General features: G+C 42.8%; 1 protein-coding gene across 9 annotated transcripts in view; it reads right to left on the bottom strand.

The window, feature by feature from the left end:
* TCP11L1 (t-complex 11 like 1) overlaps window positions 1–17,397 on the bottom strand; it is a 38,298-nt gene extending 20,901 nt beyond the window's left edge. For 2 of the 9 annotated variants that reach the window (XM_019797799.2, XM_034646036.1), the window contains exons 1-5: window positions 17,260–17,397; window positions 14,366–14,552; window positions 4,649–4,781; window positions 3,212–3,332; window positions 1,946–2,166 (exon numbers count right to left, since the gene is read on the bottom strand). In XM_019797799.2, the coding sequence (XP_019653358.1) occupies window positions 1,946–2,166; window positions 3,212–3,332; window positions 4,649–4,781; window positions 14,366–14,528 (638 nt within the window). In that variant the 5' untranslated portion in view covers window positions 14,529–14,552; window positions 17,260–17,397. The other 7 variants (XM_019797800.2, XM_034646035.1, XM_034646037.1 and 4 more) reach the window with 7 other exon arrangements.
* Between the last annotated feature and the right edge of the window lie 1,244 nt (window positions 17,398–18,641).

The raw sequence follows: 18,641 nt of genomic DNA, 5'->3' as shown, positions 1-18,641 counted from the left end.
AGGCGCCCCTAGAGTATAATGTTTATAGAAAGAGTCAGGCCTGCAATGCCCACCAGGAAGACTTCTTAGATTCAACTGAACATGTGGACTCACGAGACTACCATAAGCCCCGCGTCTGGCATCATCCAGTCACACAGATGGCCAATAAGCAGCACCAAGCATTCCTCTTCAGCAAGTTACAGTAACAGCCAAGAGCAGACAGACGTGTGGGGGCCACCTGGCTGACATATTTGTGTGTGTGTGTGTGTGTGTGTGTGTGTGTATGCTAATATATTCTGTAATAATTCCACGGCATGGCTTCTCGTGTCTCCACTAGGGACATGACCTGTTATAAAAGCTACTCCCCTAAAGGACATCCAAAGTGTGATGTACCATCCAGCATTTTATAGTTATCATTTCTTTTACTCCAGATGCAATTTACCAATCAGAGGTCACTTTCCCCATAAGCAACGCTGCATGGTAGCATTTTGATGCATAACACCTTTATCTATTTACAGGAAAAACAGAGCTAAGCAGTTAACCAAAAGTCAAATTCTCAGGCAGCACCATGTCAATCCTTTGTCGATAATATTATCATAAAAATTATATAAATTTGGGGCGCCTGGCTGGCTCAGTCGGTACAGCATGCAACCCCTGATCTCAGGGTCACGGTACAATCCCCACGTTAGGTATGCAGCCTATTTTTTTAAAAAATTATATAAATTTGATCACAATTATATGTGTTTAGAAATAAACACCCGGGTGCCTGAGTGGCTCAGTCCATTAGGTGTCTGCCTTTGGCTCAGGTCGTGATCCCAGCATTCTGGGATCGAGTCCCACATAGGGCTCCCTGCCCCATAGGGTGCCTGCTTCTCCCTCTGCCTCTGCCTCTCTCTCTCTCATGAATAAATAAAAATCTTAAAAATAAGCACCCAAAAGACTAAAGGAAGTTAATATGAATTATATGTTAGTTAACGGGATTATATTCGTGTTAAGTTTCTTCAATGTCCTGGCTGCTTTTTGTTTTTAAGATTTTTATTTAATTTTTTAAGATTTTATTTATTTATTTGACAGAGAAAATGAGCGAGCACACAAGCAGGCTGCTGAGCAGAGAGCCCAACACGGGTCTCAATCCCAGGACCCTGGGATCCTGACCTCAGCCAAAGGCAGACGCTTAACATCTGAGCCACCCAGGTACCCCCTTGCTCATGATTTTATTTTTAAGTAATCTCTACACCCAACGTGGGGCTGGAACTCACAACCCTGAGATCAAAAGTCACACACTCTAGTTACTGAACCAGCCAGGTGCCTCTGTTTTTTGAATATATAGGAGAAAGTCCACATTCTTGGGAAACACCTGCTCAAACATTTAAGGCTAAAATGTCACGGTGTCTGGAGGCGCCTGGGTGGCTCAGCTGATTAGGCGTCTGACACTTGATTTTGGCTCAGGTCATGATCTCAGGGTAGTGAGACTGAACCCTCCCCACCACACTCCCTCTCCTTTTTTCAAATAAATAAATCTTTAAAACAAACGAACAAAAAAACCTGGGAGATCTGTGTAAAGGGTATATGAGTGTTAACCTGCACTGTTTTTGTTTTTTTTACAACTTTTTTGTAAGTTTGCAATTTTTCAAAATAAAATGTTGAGGGGGGAAAAACAAAAAAAATATCAACATGATTAACAGTGATTTTGCCTTTAGATGATAAAATTATGGGTGATTTTTTTTCCTTCTTTCTACTTTTCTATATTTTACAAAATGTTTGCTTTTTAATTTTTTTTTAACCCTTGAAGTCTGAATTTGAAAATAAGCTCTAATCAAGCCCTGCATCTGCACTCAGCAGGGAGCCTATTGGAGACTCTCTCTCTCTCCCCCTCCCCCCACCCTAAGATGAATAAATCTAGAAAGAGAAAGAGAAAAAGCTCTGTATTTTAAGCGCACTGCAGGTGATGACACGACTCCCATACCTGAAAAGGGGAACGATCTCCTTAATGTCCTGCAGTTTCCTGACTTCCTCATCTCGAGCAGGTGCGCACAGGGTCCCCATCATGCCGATGATGAATTCTGCCAGCTTGGAAATGTCTAAGGCCCCATTCTCTGCTTCTTGCTTTATCAGGTCCAGATCCAAGACTTCTGTTATCTGGTTTCTCAGTCTAGTGTGACCAGGCAGCAAGAAAGATAAGAGAGTCTACAAAAGAGCACAGCCAAGTTTGATCCAAGTTTCTTAGACATCATATTTTATTATATGCAAAGGAATTTACAATTACCCAAATAAGGGCTTATCAATTGTTACTGTAATACAAATGCTACTGTGATACATATTTTAACCTCTTCCTTAACAGCCTATAGAAAACATGCTTACAAATCATTTATTTTTAAAGTACACTCTATGCCCAACATGGGACTTGAACTCACAACCCTGAGATCAAGAGTCTCATGTTGTACTGACTGAGCCAGCCAGGTGCCCCTGTTTGCAAATCATTTACACTAGCTATTTAAGCTTCCAGTTAAGGTTTATGTAGCAGTCAACCAGATACAAGATAAACTGTCAAAAGCAAGAAAAAACGTAACGTGAGCTTCTGAGCCAAGCACGGATGCCAACTTCCACGGATACATTTCTTCTTTGATACTACCGCTAAAGGTATTTGCCAAGAGTCTTCTACCGAATGCCTTCTCTGTCGCACAGACTGAATCACTTTTTGGCCCCTATAAATTGAACACATCCACACCTATTAAAATGCTTATAAATCACCTATATTGTAAAATAACTTTTGTTCTTTAAATAATACTGTTTTTAAAAATATAAACTTTCAGGGGCAGCTGGGTGGCTCAGTCAGTTAAGCGCCCAACTCTTGGTTTCAGCTCAGGTCATGCATTCAGGGTCATCTGGGGTCGCGAGATCGAGCCCCATGTTGGGCTCCGCGCTCAGTGCAGAGTCGGCTGGAGATTCTTCCCTCCCCTCAACCCTGCTCCTGCGTGTGTACTCTCTCTCTCTAAATAAATCAATCTTTAAATATATATATACTTTCATTTACAAAAGTAAAGCCTTCAGGTTATCATAGCTCATTTCAAATTTTTAAAAGGGCATTGAGCCAAAAATAGTCTCAATCAACATTTCAGCAAGTACTTTAACTTATCCTTCGATTTCTTTCAAGTCTTCTGGTGCAGTAACACAGAGAGGTTGAATACGCCTAACACACCAGAAAAGCACCACAATTTGTTCTTTGCCTCACCTCTTTGATTTCTCCAACAAGCTTGATGGCATGGTCATATGTCGGGGGGTCTTCACTTAGCTGGACACTCAAGCAATCCCAAAAAGCTTTATGTACAATCTCCTTTACTCTCTTCTCCAAACTGGAAACAAATGAAAAAAGAAAAAAACAAAATATTTGAGCTTCAAATCACTTTCAAAAGCACAATTTCTACAGGTTGAGGGTGAGAAATTTTAAAAATAATTTGGATGAAGGAAAGATTTCCTGGATATACTTAAATCAAGTACACACCTTATTTTAAGTTTAGTGATTTATTTCAATAAAGACCTTATTGGACAAAATAATTTTTCAACTCACTTGACAGATTACATTGGGCCAATCAATAGCATGTAACAGTGCCATATGATAAAAAGCATACTGAAAAGTTCAGAGCTGCTTTCTTCATTTTCCCTGATACCAGCACGTTTCTTAAGATATTTGATTAAGTAGTTTAAGATAACAACTCAGCATGTATATAGGCTGAAGGACTTTATTTCCAGAAAATATCCTATTCCTATGAGATCTATGAGACACTTGCTCAATTAGGTACCAAACTGGAACAACTAACATATAACACCTCATTAAAGCCAGTCTTTAGGGGCGCCTGACTGGCTCGGTCGGGAGAGCATGATATCGGGGTTAGGAGTTTGAGCCTTTAGAGATTACTTACAAATAAAATCTTTAAGAAAAAAAGTCTATATACTTTTATATATAGACTTTATATTGTGAGAGCAAAACAAGTAATTCTTCATTTATAATGTGAAAAAGTACTATCTTTGCAGAACACAGAAGAAATGTCTGTAAAGTCACAGAAGGCTCATGTGGGCAACACTACACAGCTTGGCAGCCCAGCAGCCATTCCTCCTCCTTGGCTAACAGACTCCCAATGTTTATCACAGCACTTTGACAATTATAATGGCAATGATTTTTCTTTCTTATGACATTTTAAAAGGTACACCTTACAATCAAGAGTTTTAGATTCAATATGATATGTGCCAGGTGTTATGGACAGAGAAAATAACACATAATCCTTATCTTTGTAGAGTTTGCAATCTGGTGAAGAACACAGTGAACCAACAACTATAGCACAATGTGATAGATACAAGAAATGAATGAAACAATACAATGAAAACACAGATAGGACGGCTAAGTCCTAGGCAACAGGGGGAAGCTGACATGAAAGATGTCCACAGGAGATTTCCTAGACCTTTCATTTATGATCAGTGGTCCTGGGATCCATGTCCAAACACTAGTGATTCCAAGTATAAAAGTATTGTGATTTTTTTTTTTTTTTTTTTAGCAACAGCATACAAAAGGAAAAAATGCATTTGAATATACTGACATCAAGGGGAGAAGACCTTTCCAGAACTGGTAAATGGCAGAGTTCCGCTAAACAAGGTAACTCAGTAACAGCCTTACCTGTCTTCTGGTAATTCAACCGGTTTAATCCGAAAGTCTCCATTTACTACAATTTCATGGGCTAGAGCCATGTTAGTGACTCCTTTCGCTGTCTCTAGAAGTTCTTCTACTGTCACAAATCGAGGAGGACTAGCTGTAACAAAACCCAGTGTAAGAGATGTGCTTCTCTAGATTACAATTTCTATTACAGTGAGCAGAAGGGAGTGGTTCTGGGAGCAGTGAGCAGAAGGGAGCTGGTAATTTTGGTTATGCCTCTATTTATGAAAATACTCTGGCAATTTCAAACAACAGAATTTCACCCATTTCATTTTTCTTTTAACCTAGAGTCCTAAAAATAGAGACCACTTCCAACATTCAAATATTTTTGTTTTTTTAAGGCTGGTCAGTGGAAATGATTAAATTAAACTGAGACTTAGGCAAACTTAAGTCACAGACTATCAAATTTTCCAAGAAGTAGAGGGTTGTTTCCTAATCTCTTTGCTTTCTGTCTATCCTAAATTTAAGAAAGGAGACCCCCGATTTAGGATTTTCTCATTTGTTCCCATCAGCAGTTGACATTTCACGCCACTACTAACACTGTGCCAGGAATGAATCTCCCCAAATTAAAATTTCATCAAGTAGTTTAGGACACCAGGTGCTCTTCAAAAAACTCTAAAGCTACTACCCTGTATATGATACCACAACTGTTTTGAAACCATAATTTGAAAAGCACTGACCTAGAAGATGATTAAAAGGATATATTAATTCTATGTGATGGGGAAAAGATCTAGGCTTAAAACGAGATAAGTAATTGTCACTGGTTTGCATGGGGTTTAACGGTTATAAAGATCTTAGGTTAGCCAAAAATTATTTACCTTCCACTTATTTTTTTCTTTTGCTCACCAAAAAAAAAAAGGAACCAAATCTAAGAGCTGGTCATATCCTGTCTGGTAAAAATCTTTATTCAGTCACATAAGGGGAAGTTGGGAACGCTCGACAAAAATTCTTCTCAGTGTTTCCACAGAATATTAATAAAAATTCTCAGTATTATTAAGACGCCAAACTCTGCCAAACTGATCTATTGATAAAATGCAATCCCAGTAAAAATCCCAGCAAGCTTTTTTGTTGAAAATGCCAAACTCTTTCTAAAACTTATATGGAAATGCACAGGACCTAGAGAAACGAAAACTATCGTGGAAAACGAACATAAGTTGGAAGACTTACACTAACTGATTCCAAGGGCTACTTTAAAGCTACAACGATCAAGACAGCGTATTTTTGGCATGAAGACAGATCTGCAGGATCAACTGAACAGAAGAGAGGACCCAGAAACAGACTGATACACACATACGTACATACGTATACATGTGGTCGACGAGGCAAGATTAGTTTAAATGGTGCTGGAACAAGTGGTTCTCTGTATATAAAATGACCCTCAAGCCTTACCTCACATAAGTAAAAAGGAACTCAAAATGGACCATAGACCTAAATATAAGAGCTAAAACTGTAAAACTCCTACAAGAAAAGACAGGTGGAATCTTTATCTTGAATTAGGTAAAATTTCTTGAAGATACAAAAAACATGAGAAAAAAATTGATAAATTGTGATTTACCAAAATTTAAAACTTCTATTCTGTGAAAGACTCCTATCAAGAAAATGAAAAGGCACGCCAGATGGGACAGAATATATGCAAAACACGTAGGTGATAAAGGACTTGTATCCAGAATACAGAAAGAACTCTTGTAACTTAAAAATAGACGACAACCAGTAAAAAATAGGCAAAAGTTCTGAACAAACATCTCTCCAAGTAGATCCACAAGCGGCCAGTAGGCCACAAACAGCTGCTCAGCTGTTTCATCATCAGGGTGAGATAACAGAAAATACGTGTATTGGTCTCTGCCCCTGGTTCCTGACACAAGACTCCTAAAATCCCTCTAATTTCCTAAGTGATAAGAACACCAGGAGCATCTCGTTTTAATATTTGGGTTTTGACCCCTTCACTGACACCGGGCTCCTAAAACCCTTGTTAATTCCTAAGTGCTAAGCACAAGCAGCATGTTTTGTTCTGATGAGGTGACTCTGAATGAGCTCCTGGAGGCTTCTGGATAGGGGCTGGTCACCAGAAAGACCAAGCCATGATTAAAAGGCTGGAATTTTCAGAGAGGGCAGAAGGGCTGAAAATGGAGTTAATAATTGATCATGCCTATATGAGGAAGCCTCCATAAAGTCCCAATAGTAGGGGGTTCAGAGAGCTTCCGGGTTGTCCAACACAGCCACACTGGGAGGGTGATGCACCCCAACTCCATAGGGACAGAAGCTCCTGCACTTAGGACCCTCCCAAACTTCACCCTATGTATCTAGCTGGTTTTAATAAACTGGTAAACAATAAGCTCTTCATCTACCAGTTTTAATAAACCAGTGAACAGTGTTGCCCTGAGTTCTATGAGCTACTCTAGCAAATTAATAGAATCCAGAGAGGTGTCGCTGGAATCTCCAATCTATAGCTGATTGGTCAGAAGCACAGGTGACAACTTAAACTTGTGACTAGTGTCCAAAGCAGAGGGATTGGGGGGGGGGGTAATTCCTGTGGGACTAAGCCCTTCACCTGTAAGATCTGATGTTATCTCTGGGTAAATAGTGTCAGAATTTAGTTGAAGCGTAAGGCACCCAGCTGGTGTCACAGAAAATTGCTTGGTGGGGGGGAAGGAGGGCAAAACCCCACACATTTGGTAACAAGAAGTGATATACTCTGTGTGATTAGTAGAAGAGACAACCAGGAGAAAAATACAGCAGGAAGGACTGGGTTTTGCCCCACGCAGATAGAACACTGTAGGTTTTTCCTTTTATTTTTTATTTTTATTTATTTTTTTTAAAGATTTTATTTATTATTTATTTGACAGAGATAGAGACAGCCAGCGAGAGAGGCAACACAAGCAGGGGGAGTGGAAGAGGAAGAAGCAGGCTCATAGCAGAGGAGCCCGATGCGGGGCTCGATCCCACAATGCCAGGATCACGCCCTGAGCCAAAGGCACACGCCTAACCACCGTGCCACCCAGGCGCCCCGAGGTTTTTCCTTTTAGAATCAGGGAAATGAGGGCGCCTGGGTGGCTCAGTCGTTAAGCGTCTGCCTTCAGCTCAGGTCATGATCCCAGGGTCCTGGGATTGAGCCCCGCGTCAGGCTCCCTGCTCAGCGGGAACTCTGTTTCTCCCTCTCCCACTCCCCCTGCTGGTGTTCCCTCTCATGCTTTGTCTCTCTCTGTCCAATAAATAAATAAAATCTTTAAAAAAAATTTTTTTTTGGCAAACCAAATTCAACAACACATTAAATGGATCATACACTATGATCAAATGGTGGGAAAGATTCACTGTCCAGGGGCATGGGAATTCGGGGAGGTGATGAAAATGTTCTAGCAGCTCATAATTGTGGCAGTAGTGACACAACTGTAAATGCATTTGCCAAAACTCAAATACATACTTAAAAGTCAAATTATTATGTATAAATTACACCTCAATAAAGTTGATTAAAAATTCAAAGGCACTGAGCAGGAATTTGCTATATGCATACTGATTATTAAATTTATTCAAGCTAATATTTTCTGTTGCCATTTATCAGAAAATGGTACATCAATAACAAGCATCAGAAGTTATTAAATTTCATAGAGCTCTTAAGATGTTACTTAAGTAATCACTATACCCAATATGGGGCCTGAACCCACAACCCCGAGATCAAGAGCCACACGCTCTACCCACTGAGCCAGCCCGGCGCGCCGAGTTTCTCTCTCAGAGATTCAGGATTGTCACCAGGGCTTCCAAGCTCTGTTTTAACCCTCATTTTGCAAAACTCTTCAAATGTCTAATCATCTTAAACTTATGAAAATAACAGAAACACAACAAATTTTCACATAAATTTACCATTTTTCAACAACTTAGGGCATTTGGGTGATGAGAAATAGTCACAGTTCACATGCTACCTAGTCATGAAACACAATGGACAGGGCATGTCAGGAAGAAATTCAGCTCCCTCTAATCAAGACTCTTGAATGTGACCTTGAACAAGTTATTTAAATCTTCCAGGGCCAGGGGTGCCTGGCCGGCTCAGTCAGTTAAGCGTCTGACTCTCAGTTTCAGCTCAGGTTGTGATCGTGGGGTCGTGCAGTAGAGCCGGCTAGGAGCCCCACACTCGGCAGGTAGTCCGCTTGGGATTCTCTCTCTCCATCTCCCTCTGCCCCTAAATCTTTAAATCTTCCAGGGCCATTATTTCTTAATATGCAAAAAGAAGATAACCGAAGGAATGTTCTATGAAAGAGGAGACTCTTCCAAATTATAGGTTAAGTGTATTCTCGGGCTTTTGGGCACACTTGGGACAAAACAGTTTGTACCAAGTGCTGAGAACATCAGACACCAGCTTACAGGAGCTGTCCAACTTAAAGAGTACTTAAAACCAAACTTATTAATGAAGAGTACCAGATCAAAAGAGAGAAAAGCTCCAATTCTAAGATACGATCAGGATACATTACAGATCTACACACAGGAATTGTTCATGGCATACTAATTACAGGGGTGTGGAGTGGGACTATTTTGTGTTTCAGAATTCCCAAATGGCAAATGTCACCCCAAACTACTATAGACCGAGTACAGTGAAAGCAAGGGAAAAGTTTACCCACAGAACTTATTGCACCGTGTAGAAATTGCTTGTTATTTTGTCTTCCTCACTAGATGGCGAGCTCCATGAGCAAAGAGACCAAGTGGGCCTGCTGGCTCACTGCTGGACTCCTGGTACCCAGAAGGAACTTAATAAATATTGACTGATCGACTCAACACGGAGACACCATAATTCAAAGTCTAGTCATGAGCTTTAAAAATGTAAGAACTTAGGGGTGCCTGGCTGGCTCAGTTGGAAGAGCCTGTGACTCAATCTCAGGGGTTGTGAGTTCAAGCCTCACACGGAGCGTGGAGATTACTTAAATAAATAAATAAACTTAAAAAAAAAAAAAAACAACTTAGTGTCATCCATTTATCTAAGGATGCCTGGGATCTACTAATTAAAATAACAGGGGCACCGGGCTGCCTCAGTCGGTAGAGCACGCGGATTCTTATCTCAGGGTTGTAAATTCAAGCCCCATGTTGGGTGTAGGGATTACTTAAAAATAAAATCTTTAGGGGCTCCCGAGTAGAGCAGTGAGTTGAGCGTCTGACTCTTGGTTTCGGCTTAGGTCATGATCTCGGGGTTGTGAGATCGAGCCCTGCATTGGGCTCTGTGCTCAGCATGGAGTCTGCTTAAGATTCCTCTCCCTTCCCCCTCCACCAGCACCCCTCCCGTCCCCTCCCGTGTCCCCTTCCCACCCCGCCCACACGCACATGTGTGCCTTCTCTCACTCTCCCTCTAAAACAAATCTTTAAAAAAATAAAATAAAAATAAAATTACTTTTAGAAATGTAAGAACTTGGTGTCATCCATTTATCTAAGGATGACAGAGATCTACTACTAATTAAACTCACAAAGACCTGATTTAATAAACCAAAATGCTAAATGGAAAATATTAACTGGAATAACAATTGGTGTTTTTCATCTGAATACAGCATCTTTCACTGGTCAACAGGTGATTAAACACCAGAACAGAAGATGCTTTGTGAGCAGAGAAGCATATGGAAGTAGAGAGTCTCAGAGGAGACATTAAGTTACAGTTTGACCCTTACTTACTCTGAGGAGCCCTCTGTTTAAAGAACAGATCATCTCTTAGAATCAAATCACCACCTCAGATTAGTGTCAACCAATTCTCACGAGCCAGCCATTTTTTTCTTTGTCATTATTCTCTATCAGTTACTAAAGGTTCTGCACCCAAATTCCAATGTGTGCGGGGGGCAAGCCGTGGTCAGACACCCGCCGGGGGTCCCACAATTCCATTTAATTTTGACACTATCTACCTGCAGGGAGCATCAGATCCCACAGGTTAGGGTTGGGGTCTACAAAACTGCCCCAGTCGCAAGTCCACATTGTCACCTGTGCTACAGATCAGAGGTTCCAAAGACTCCCTCCTCTTGTTTGACCGACTTGCTACAGCAGCTCACGGAACTGAGAGACGTCTCACTTACCAGATCCCTGTTTAGTGTAAGAGGGTGTAACGTAGGAGCAGCCCAAGAGACGCGGGGGGCAAGGTGCGGGGAAAGGGCACGGAGCTCCCATGCTCGGAGCACCCCCCTCTCCCAGCACCACCACATGTTCGCCAACCCGGAAGCTCTCCAAACACAGTCCTCTTGGGTTTTTATGGCTTCATTATATAGGCATGATTGATTAAGTCACTGGCCACTGGCGGGGTGCCTGGGTGGCTCAGTCAGGTAAGCAGCCAACTCTTGATTTCAGCTCAGATCATGATCTCAGGGTCCTAGGATTGAACCCCAGGTCCGGTTCCTTGCTTGGTGGGGCCTCTGCTTGAGGATTCTCTCTCTCCGCCTCCCCCCCACATGCCCAGGCATGCTCTCTCCCTCTATCAAATCTTAAAAAACAAAAATCTCACTGGCCATTGGCAATTGATCAAACTCCAGCCCCTCTCCCCACTCTGGTGGTTGGGGAATGGGACTGAAAGTTCCAACTCTCTAATCACATGACTGGGTCCCCTGGCAACCAGCCCCCATCCTTAGGTGACCTAGGCGCTTTCCAAAAGTCACCTCATTAACATAACAAAAGACAGCTTTCTAGCGTTCAACACCTAGGAAATTCCGAAGGAGCTGTTTGCCAGGAACTGGACAAAAAACAAATAGATTTCTTATTTTACAAATCACAATATCACAGTTACCAATAGCAATTCTGCCCGTAAAATATTACTCTATCGTAATTTGCAAGGTTAAAGGTTATCTTTTTGCTATTTACATTTTAATTTGTAGAATTCCAGAAGTGATTTTAGAGTTACTATAAACTCAAATGTCTGTAGTTAATTTCATATTTTATAAATTCTTACTTACGACCCGTGTGATCAGTGCTGCTTCCTGATGTGGCAGGCCCCAGACTATGCGGTCTGAGCTTTACCACAGAGGCTCACAGCCCTGTGCCTACTTATTATTATAAGGAGGAAGAGCAAGGAAGCCAGGGGAATATTTTAGGGCACTGATTTTATATCTCGTTTTGGTAGAGACTTCTCAAAGAATTTAATGAAATCTTCCATGACTTTCTTCCTAAAAAAATACATATGCACACAAATGTTGACATACTTTTCTAGCTGTTCCTAGGACCCCCTAACACTTAATCATGGGTCCCAACTTAAGTACTCTTGCCTTAAGGACATAACTACATAGTCTCAGATAATATAGTCTAGTGTTAGCTTGACATTAATTTGGAGTCCTGCCATTAGACTGACAGGATGCCAAAGGCAAGGCCATCAAAGAACGACTAAAGATCTATACCAATGGTTCTCCTTTATCAGAAACTGTAGGTGATAAAACCATCATGTTAACCATATACATCCAAATTACAGCAATCAGTCCTGGTATCTTTATTTTTTTTTCTTTAAGATTTTATTTATTTGACAGAGAGAGAGAGAGACAGCCAGCAAGAGAGGGAACACAAGCAGGGGGAGTGGGAGTGGAAGAAGCAGGCTCCCAGCGCAGGTAGCCCAATGTGGGGCTCCATCCCAGGACCCTGGGGTCATGCCCGGAGCCAAAGGCAGACGCTTAATGACTAAGCCACCCAGGCGCCCAGTCCTGGTATCTTTAAATGCAACAGACGACATCCCAGTAGTATTAATAATTAATATTTACTGAGCATTTATTAGGTGCCAAGCATTATTCTAAATGCTTTACATGAATTCGTTTAATCTTTACAACCATCCTAAGAGATAAGTGTATTTTCCTCATTTTAAAAATGAGGAAACAGGGGCTCCTAGCTGGCTCAAGTCAGTAGAGCATGTGACTCGATCTCAGGGTTGTGAGTTCAAGCCCCACACTGGGCATGGAGCCTACTTTAAAAAAAATAAAAATAAGAAAAATAGTGGTGCCTGGCTGTCCCAGTCAGGAGACCATGAGACTCTTAATCTCAGGGTTGTGAATTCGAACACCACGTTGGGTACAGAGATTACGTAAAAATAAAATCTTAAAAAAAATAAATAAAAACAAGAAAACAGAAGCTTCCTTACCATATGTATTTGAGACCAAAATGACCAAGGTCATATTTGCTTAAGTGAGGTCTTTGTACTCTTTGGGTGCTGGGAGAACCTAACTTTGTTCTGCAAAAATATTTTTTTTCTGTATGGCCTAACACATGCATAATAGACTTATCAACAGCATGTTTCCCTGAACCTGTTGGTATATCTATCAAAATGTATGTGATGCTAAACCACAATAATATGGGGCCCATAATGTTTGCTAGAAGAATACTATGTTGAGGGGCGCCTGGGTGGTTAAGCATCGGTTGAGCCTGTGCCTTCGGCTCAGGTCCTGATCTCAGGGTCCTGGGATCTAGCCCTGTGTTGGGCTCCCTGCTCGGCAGGAAGTTGCTTCTCCCTCTCCCTCAGCAAGCTCCCCATCACCACTCTGTTATGGCTCACTCCCTCTCTCTCAAATAAATAAGATCTAAAAAAATAAAAATAAATAAAATTTAAAAAGAATACTATGTTGAGGGGCACCTGGCTGGCTCAGTCAGTAAAGCATGCAACTCTTGCTCTCCGAGTCCTGAGTTCAAGCGCCCACTGGGCGTAAAGCTTCCTTAATTAAAAAAAAAAAAAAAAAAAGAATACTGTGCGGACTAATAAATTACCTGGGAAGGGCTTTGATCATTGAAAGAAACACGCCTGAAACCCCAAAAATGTTCCTATTTCTTTCAAATATGAAGAACTACTGATCATCTACACGTTAAAGAGATAACATCAGCACTGACATTCTTAGACTGTGACACTCCCTCTTAAAACTTTCATTTTTGGACTCACTTCAAAAAGCTTAAGTATTCTTAATAAAAGACATGAGTTGGGGCGACTGCTGGGAATACTTGCGGAAATTACCCCTCTTTCATCCGGGAGGCCCGCTCCCTGCCAGGGATCTGAAATGACTTCACCACGCATTCAGCAAACTGAATCCCCTCAACCTCGTGGGAACTAACCCCTCAGGCAATGAAGTTAGGGTGTGGTGACCACATTCACATTCAAAACCTATTTCTTTTTTAACCTGCACAAGTACAGTCCTGGCTGGAACCTGCCTCAGACTTTACAGATGCTTTTTAAATTAAAGCTACAATTTGCACTCCACCCTGTTTCTCAGAGCACTTCAGAGAAAGTGGAATGCCACAGAGACTGTAGGAAGACAGGAATATTCTGGACATGATCATAAAATTTTAATTTCTCAAGCAATTGAAAACCCACAAGTGGGGGCACCTGGGGGGCTCAGTCGGTTAAGTGTCTGCCTTCTGCTCGGGTCATGATCTCTGGGTCCTGGGATGGAGCCCGCAGGGCTTCCTGCTCAGCAGGGAATCTGCTTCTCTCTCTCCTTCTCTTTCCCTCTGCCCCTCCCCACCTCGAGTTTTCTCTCTCTCTCAAATAAATAAATCAAATCTAAAAAAAAGAAAAAAAGAAAAAAAGAAAACCCCGAAGTGACTAGGCTGCCAGTTGAGAAACTTGCTATTCTTAAATACTAGTTATTGGCAATGTTATCCTATTATTAGAACCCAGCTCAGGGCCACAAGTACAAGGCAGCCTAATCAAAATATCATCTGAAGACAATGATAATATGGCTTCTAACCAAAGTCAAATTTGCTTACAGTGAGGTCTCTGCACTCTCTGGGTGCGGGGAGACCCCGACTTTATTGCTTTCTGCAGAGCTGCATCAGAACCTTCCACAGCATCTTCAAGGTCTTGCTCAGAATCATCCGATTTTGATTTTCCTGCTTCATTTATATTGGGCTTGTCAGGATTTTCGGACATTCTCAATTAAGTTTATTCACTTTCCTAGGAAAGAAAAAAAAAGTGAACCAAATGCTCTGGCTCTGTCACTAACTAGCAGCATGACTCTGGGCAAACCATTCTCTCTGGGTTTCAATTTTCTCACCTGTAAAAATGAACGGGCTTGCGAAGATCTTATTCAGCTATCACATTCTACCTCAATGATTAAACAGATACCTGTAAAATGACGCTCGTGATTTATCAAATTTATGGACCTGTACCTCAGATAGAGAGTGACAAGTTTGAATATTTTTGTACCACTCCTAAGCACCATGTCAAAAGAAAACAGGACCTTACATTGTTGGAAGATAATACTATCAACTGCCTGCTTCTATTTTAATCAAAGAGTGATTCAGTTCTTCAATTCTTCACTTTCGTTCCTGAGAGCTGATACGAAAAGTCTTTGGAAATCATGCTTTTAACTTCTGCTTCCATACACTGGGCTAAGGAGCTGGTTCTCTGATTGTGTGGTGTGGATAACTAGGGATGACACATAGAAAGCAGAATCTTACAAAGCATGTAAGAATATGTGGGGCAAATATTTTTATTAACTTCTTGCCAGTCAGCAGGAAAAGATGGTAAGGAGGAAGTTGCAAACAACCACAATGTATGGGGTTGGGTGCGGTTTTAATTTTTTAAGTTGCTGGTTAGAACAGGAATAATACTTACTTGGGCCATTTAAAAAAAAAAAAAAAAAAGCCCTGAAATTGTAGCCTCTTTCTACTGTAAAAGTTTTTGTCAAGTTTTTCCCCTAAGTTTTTTCCTAGAGGTCTCTCTTCCTAAGGTGTTTCTAATTAAAGGAAAAGACAGACACAATGTTTCTGCATTCGCAATACTGCAAATAATTAGCACTGGTACCATCAGTACTTGGAGATCACAAAACATTTTCATAAACACTAATTAGTCTTTATTATACACCTGGAGGGTAATCCAGGGATCAAAAATGTTGACTGCTTCCAAAAAGTCTGGCAGCCTCTCTTCTGCACATTAGACAGAGAAGAAGCACTTGATATAATTATCTGAAATTTCAGATCCCTCCATTAAATAGAATGAAGTTACCGGAATGGACATTTTCAGGCCTGTATTTTTCTTTTTTTTTTTAACCAGGCCTGTATTATTAACATGAAGGTTGCTTCAATGCAGTTCCCCTTACCTTCCAACATCCCACTCCAGCCACCCATCTCCTCTGTCCTAAATCCTATTAGGCTCTGGATATGCTCCAAGATCCAAAAGATAACATTGCCAGCATATTCTATGAGAAAGGACAAACACACACACTTCTAATTTTATCCTCTTCACATGCTGAGAATGAGCTCAGAAAGGATGAAGTAACTCTTGCTGCGCAGTGAGGAGGAAGGCATGCTTTTCTCTAACGCTCAGTTTAGTAAACCAACCCCATCCTTTTAAGATTCAGCTCAAGTCCGACTCCTCCCAGGACACTTCCCCACAGTGTTTGCCCCTTTCTCTGAACTCTTGTCAGGCTAGTGACCGCACATCTGGCATGCATCATTGCCAATGTATACTTATTTAAATAGGTCTGGAGAGGGAAACATGCTCACAAGGAGACAGAGTGAAGCTCAAGCCTTGGCATGATGAAACCACTAAGGGAACATAGTAGAGGGAGAAACGAATTCCGCCTGGAAGGAGGCTGGGATAACCTTCCTGGAAAAGGTGACATTTGATCTGTTCTTTTGAAAAGACCAGGATTTCACCCAATTAAAAAATGTCTAGAGTGAGAGAGGAGGTGAAAGGGGGGACACTTCACTCAGAGGGCACATGTGAAGGCACACGAAAATGAGCAGAACAAGTGGCAGGTGATGAAGAGGGAAAGATGGGTTGGGGCCAGCCTGTAAAATTGCTAATTAAAAAGAAAAAGAAAAAAAAAAAAAAACCTCTTCACCGAGATTTTTAACTTCTTCGTGCCCAACACCAACCATATTTCCCATATATGCTCCATCCGTGTAAGTCTATCTTCCAAACAGATCCCACTAAGCATTTGCTGACAGCTGTGTCATCTCTGTGATGTCAGTGAGTGTGGGAAGGATGGGCGTTGGTCTCAGACGTACCTGGGTTCCAATTTTGGCTCTTTACTAGCTGTGGAACTTCAGTTTCCTCATCTGTAAAATGCAGCTACCTACTTTTTCGATTTGGGGGAAGATTAGACGACAGAATGTGCATCACAGCCGTGGCACACTACAGGCTTTCCACAAATGCTAGCTATAATTACAGGGCTACAGGAACCACGGATTGCTCACAGCGTGCTCATTCATTCAACGATCACCAACTCCTGCTCCGCCCCAAAAGGGAACCGAGGGTAGGAGGCTCCTGGCCCTGGCCCTGAAAACCTATCCGAGCTACACGCCGGGCCCAAGCGACTCCCCAGCAGAAAGGGTCTCTCAGCAAAGGCAAGGCGCTCTGTCCACCGACGCCAGGAACCGCTCCCCCCGGCACCCAGAGCCACTCACTCTCAGCGTCCGGATTCCGTTGTAAACAACTGTTCGGGCCGGCGAGGGAGTGGCGGGCCGGCAGCAAGCGACGGAAGAGGGGCGCGCTACGAGCACGGCCTCGAGGGGTGGGACAAAGGCCGCCCTACGCCGCACCCCGCCGCCGTCCCTGCCTCTCCCTCGCTCCCACCCGACAGCACCGGACCCGACCGGCCCGGAGGAGGCTAAGAAATGCCTGTGATTTCCACCTCTGCATCAGCTTCCCTCACCTGCCGCGGAGCTCTCCCTCCTGCCGCTCGGGCGGGGAATGAGACGGGTGCCGGCGCCGCGGCGGAGGCGCGGAGCGATGCGCGGCGAGCACGGGACGCTTCAGCCTCTGCCCTTCCGAGGCCGCATCCCTCGCCCCGCTGCGGGCCGTCCTCCCAACCCGGCTCCGGTGGGACCGGCCAGTGCGGCCGCTCCTCAAGCGTCGGGAAGGAGGAGGCAGCCCCTTAGCCGGGAGGCGCCCGCCCCTGGTAGGGCGGCGCCATGTTGCCGTACGGAAAGATGGGAGGCGCGGTCCGGTGCGGGCCGAGGGGGCTTAGTGGGCGGAGGCTCGAGCTGGGAGACGCCATGTTTCCGTACAGAGATGAGGGAGGTAGGCTCCCAGTCGGTCCGCGGGGCTTTGTGGGCGGTGGCTCGGAGCCAGGTGGTGCCAGCTCCACACAGGGCGGCGCCATGTTTCCGTACAGAAAGGTGGGCGCTGCTGCGAGAGTGCGAGGCGAGAGAGAAACACGTGGTAGAGCCTGCGCGGAGTCGGTCGAATGAAAGCAAAAGGCCGCTTCGCAGCCTCATTCAAAGCCTTCCCCGCCCGGGTTTTCGAACTTCAATATTACCATCATGTTTCGTTGCACATAGTTTATTATTCTCATTCGGGCTTAAAAAAAAAAAGCCATGCCTACCACCTAGATAGCCAAGCCCCACTTTAATGGCACAGACTCATTTTGGTTTGGGGGTCCGGTCTTTTATCTAAGTGGTTGCTACGCTTTGTCTATAGAAAGAACGAGACTTTAGCCCGGAAGAGACGCGGGGCAAGGGGACGAACAGTTCCCATGAGGGTTCAGCTCGGTGTCGGTACATAAACAACAGTGAGCACTTGGAGCATTTTATGAACTGTGTTCTAGAAGGGGAAAATATGCTAAGACAAGCCCATTTTGGACACTCATCTCCCTTCATCACAGGTAGTGGGCGCCGTGATTATCTCCGCACTGGATTAGTGGCTGCTCCGAAAAAACATGCTTTTCTCACCTTTTAGCAGTATGATAGCAGACTACGTGAACAGAGAGCTTTTGTTCCTAATCTTAAAAAATAAAAGCTATGCAATTCTTAACTGTTCATTTGTAAAGATGCTATAAGACTGAGCATAAGTCATGCATGCCTTAATTAAACAAAATGAAGGTAATAATCAAGACTCCTACCCGTAGCCTATAAAACTTGTTAAATTTAAATAACTAGAAAAGCAAGATGAAGTGAAATAAGTGCTTTCAAACACTACTAAATAGATCACACGTGGGCAGTTACTCCTAAAGTATTGAAGGCTGAGTGCAACACAACACCCTCAAACCATTCACTAATTAGCACATTTGGTATTTTTTCTTAAATATGCACGCCC

The sequence above is a fragment of the Ailuropoda melanoleuca genome, chromosome 16, assembly GCF_002007445.2.
Source record: "Ailuropoda melanoleuca isolate Jingjing chromosome 16, ASM200744v2, whole genome shotgun sequence".
Taxonomy (NCBI): domain Eukaryota; kingdom Metazoa; phylum Chordata; class Mammalia; order Carnivora; family Ursidae; genus Ailuropoda; species Ailuropoda melanoleuca.
The sequence above is the reverse complement of the archived record's forward strand: the minus strand, read 5'-3'. Positions and strand labels throughout refer to the sequence as shown.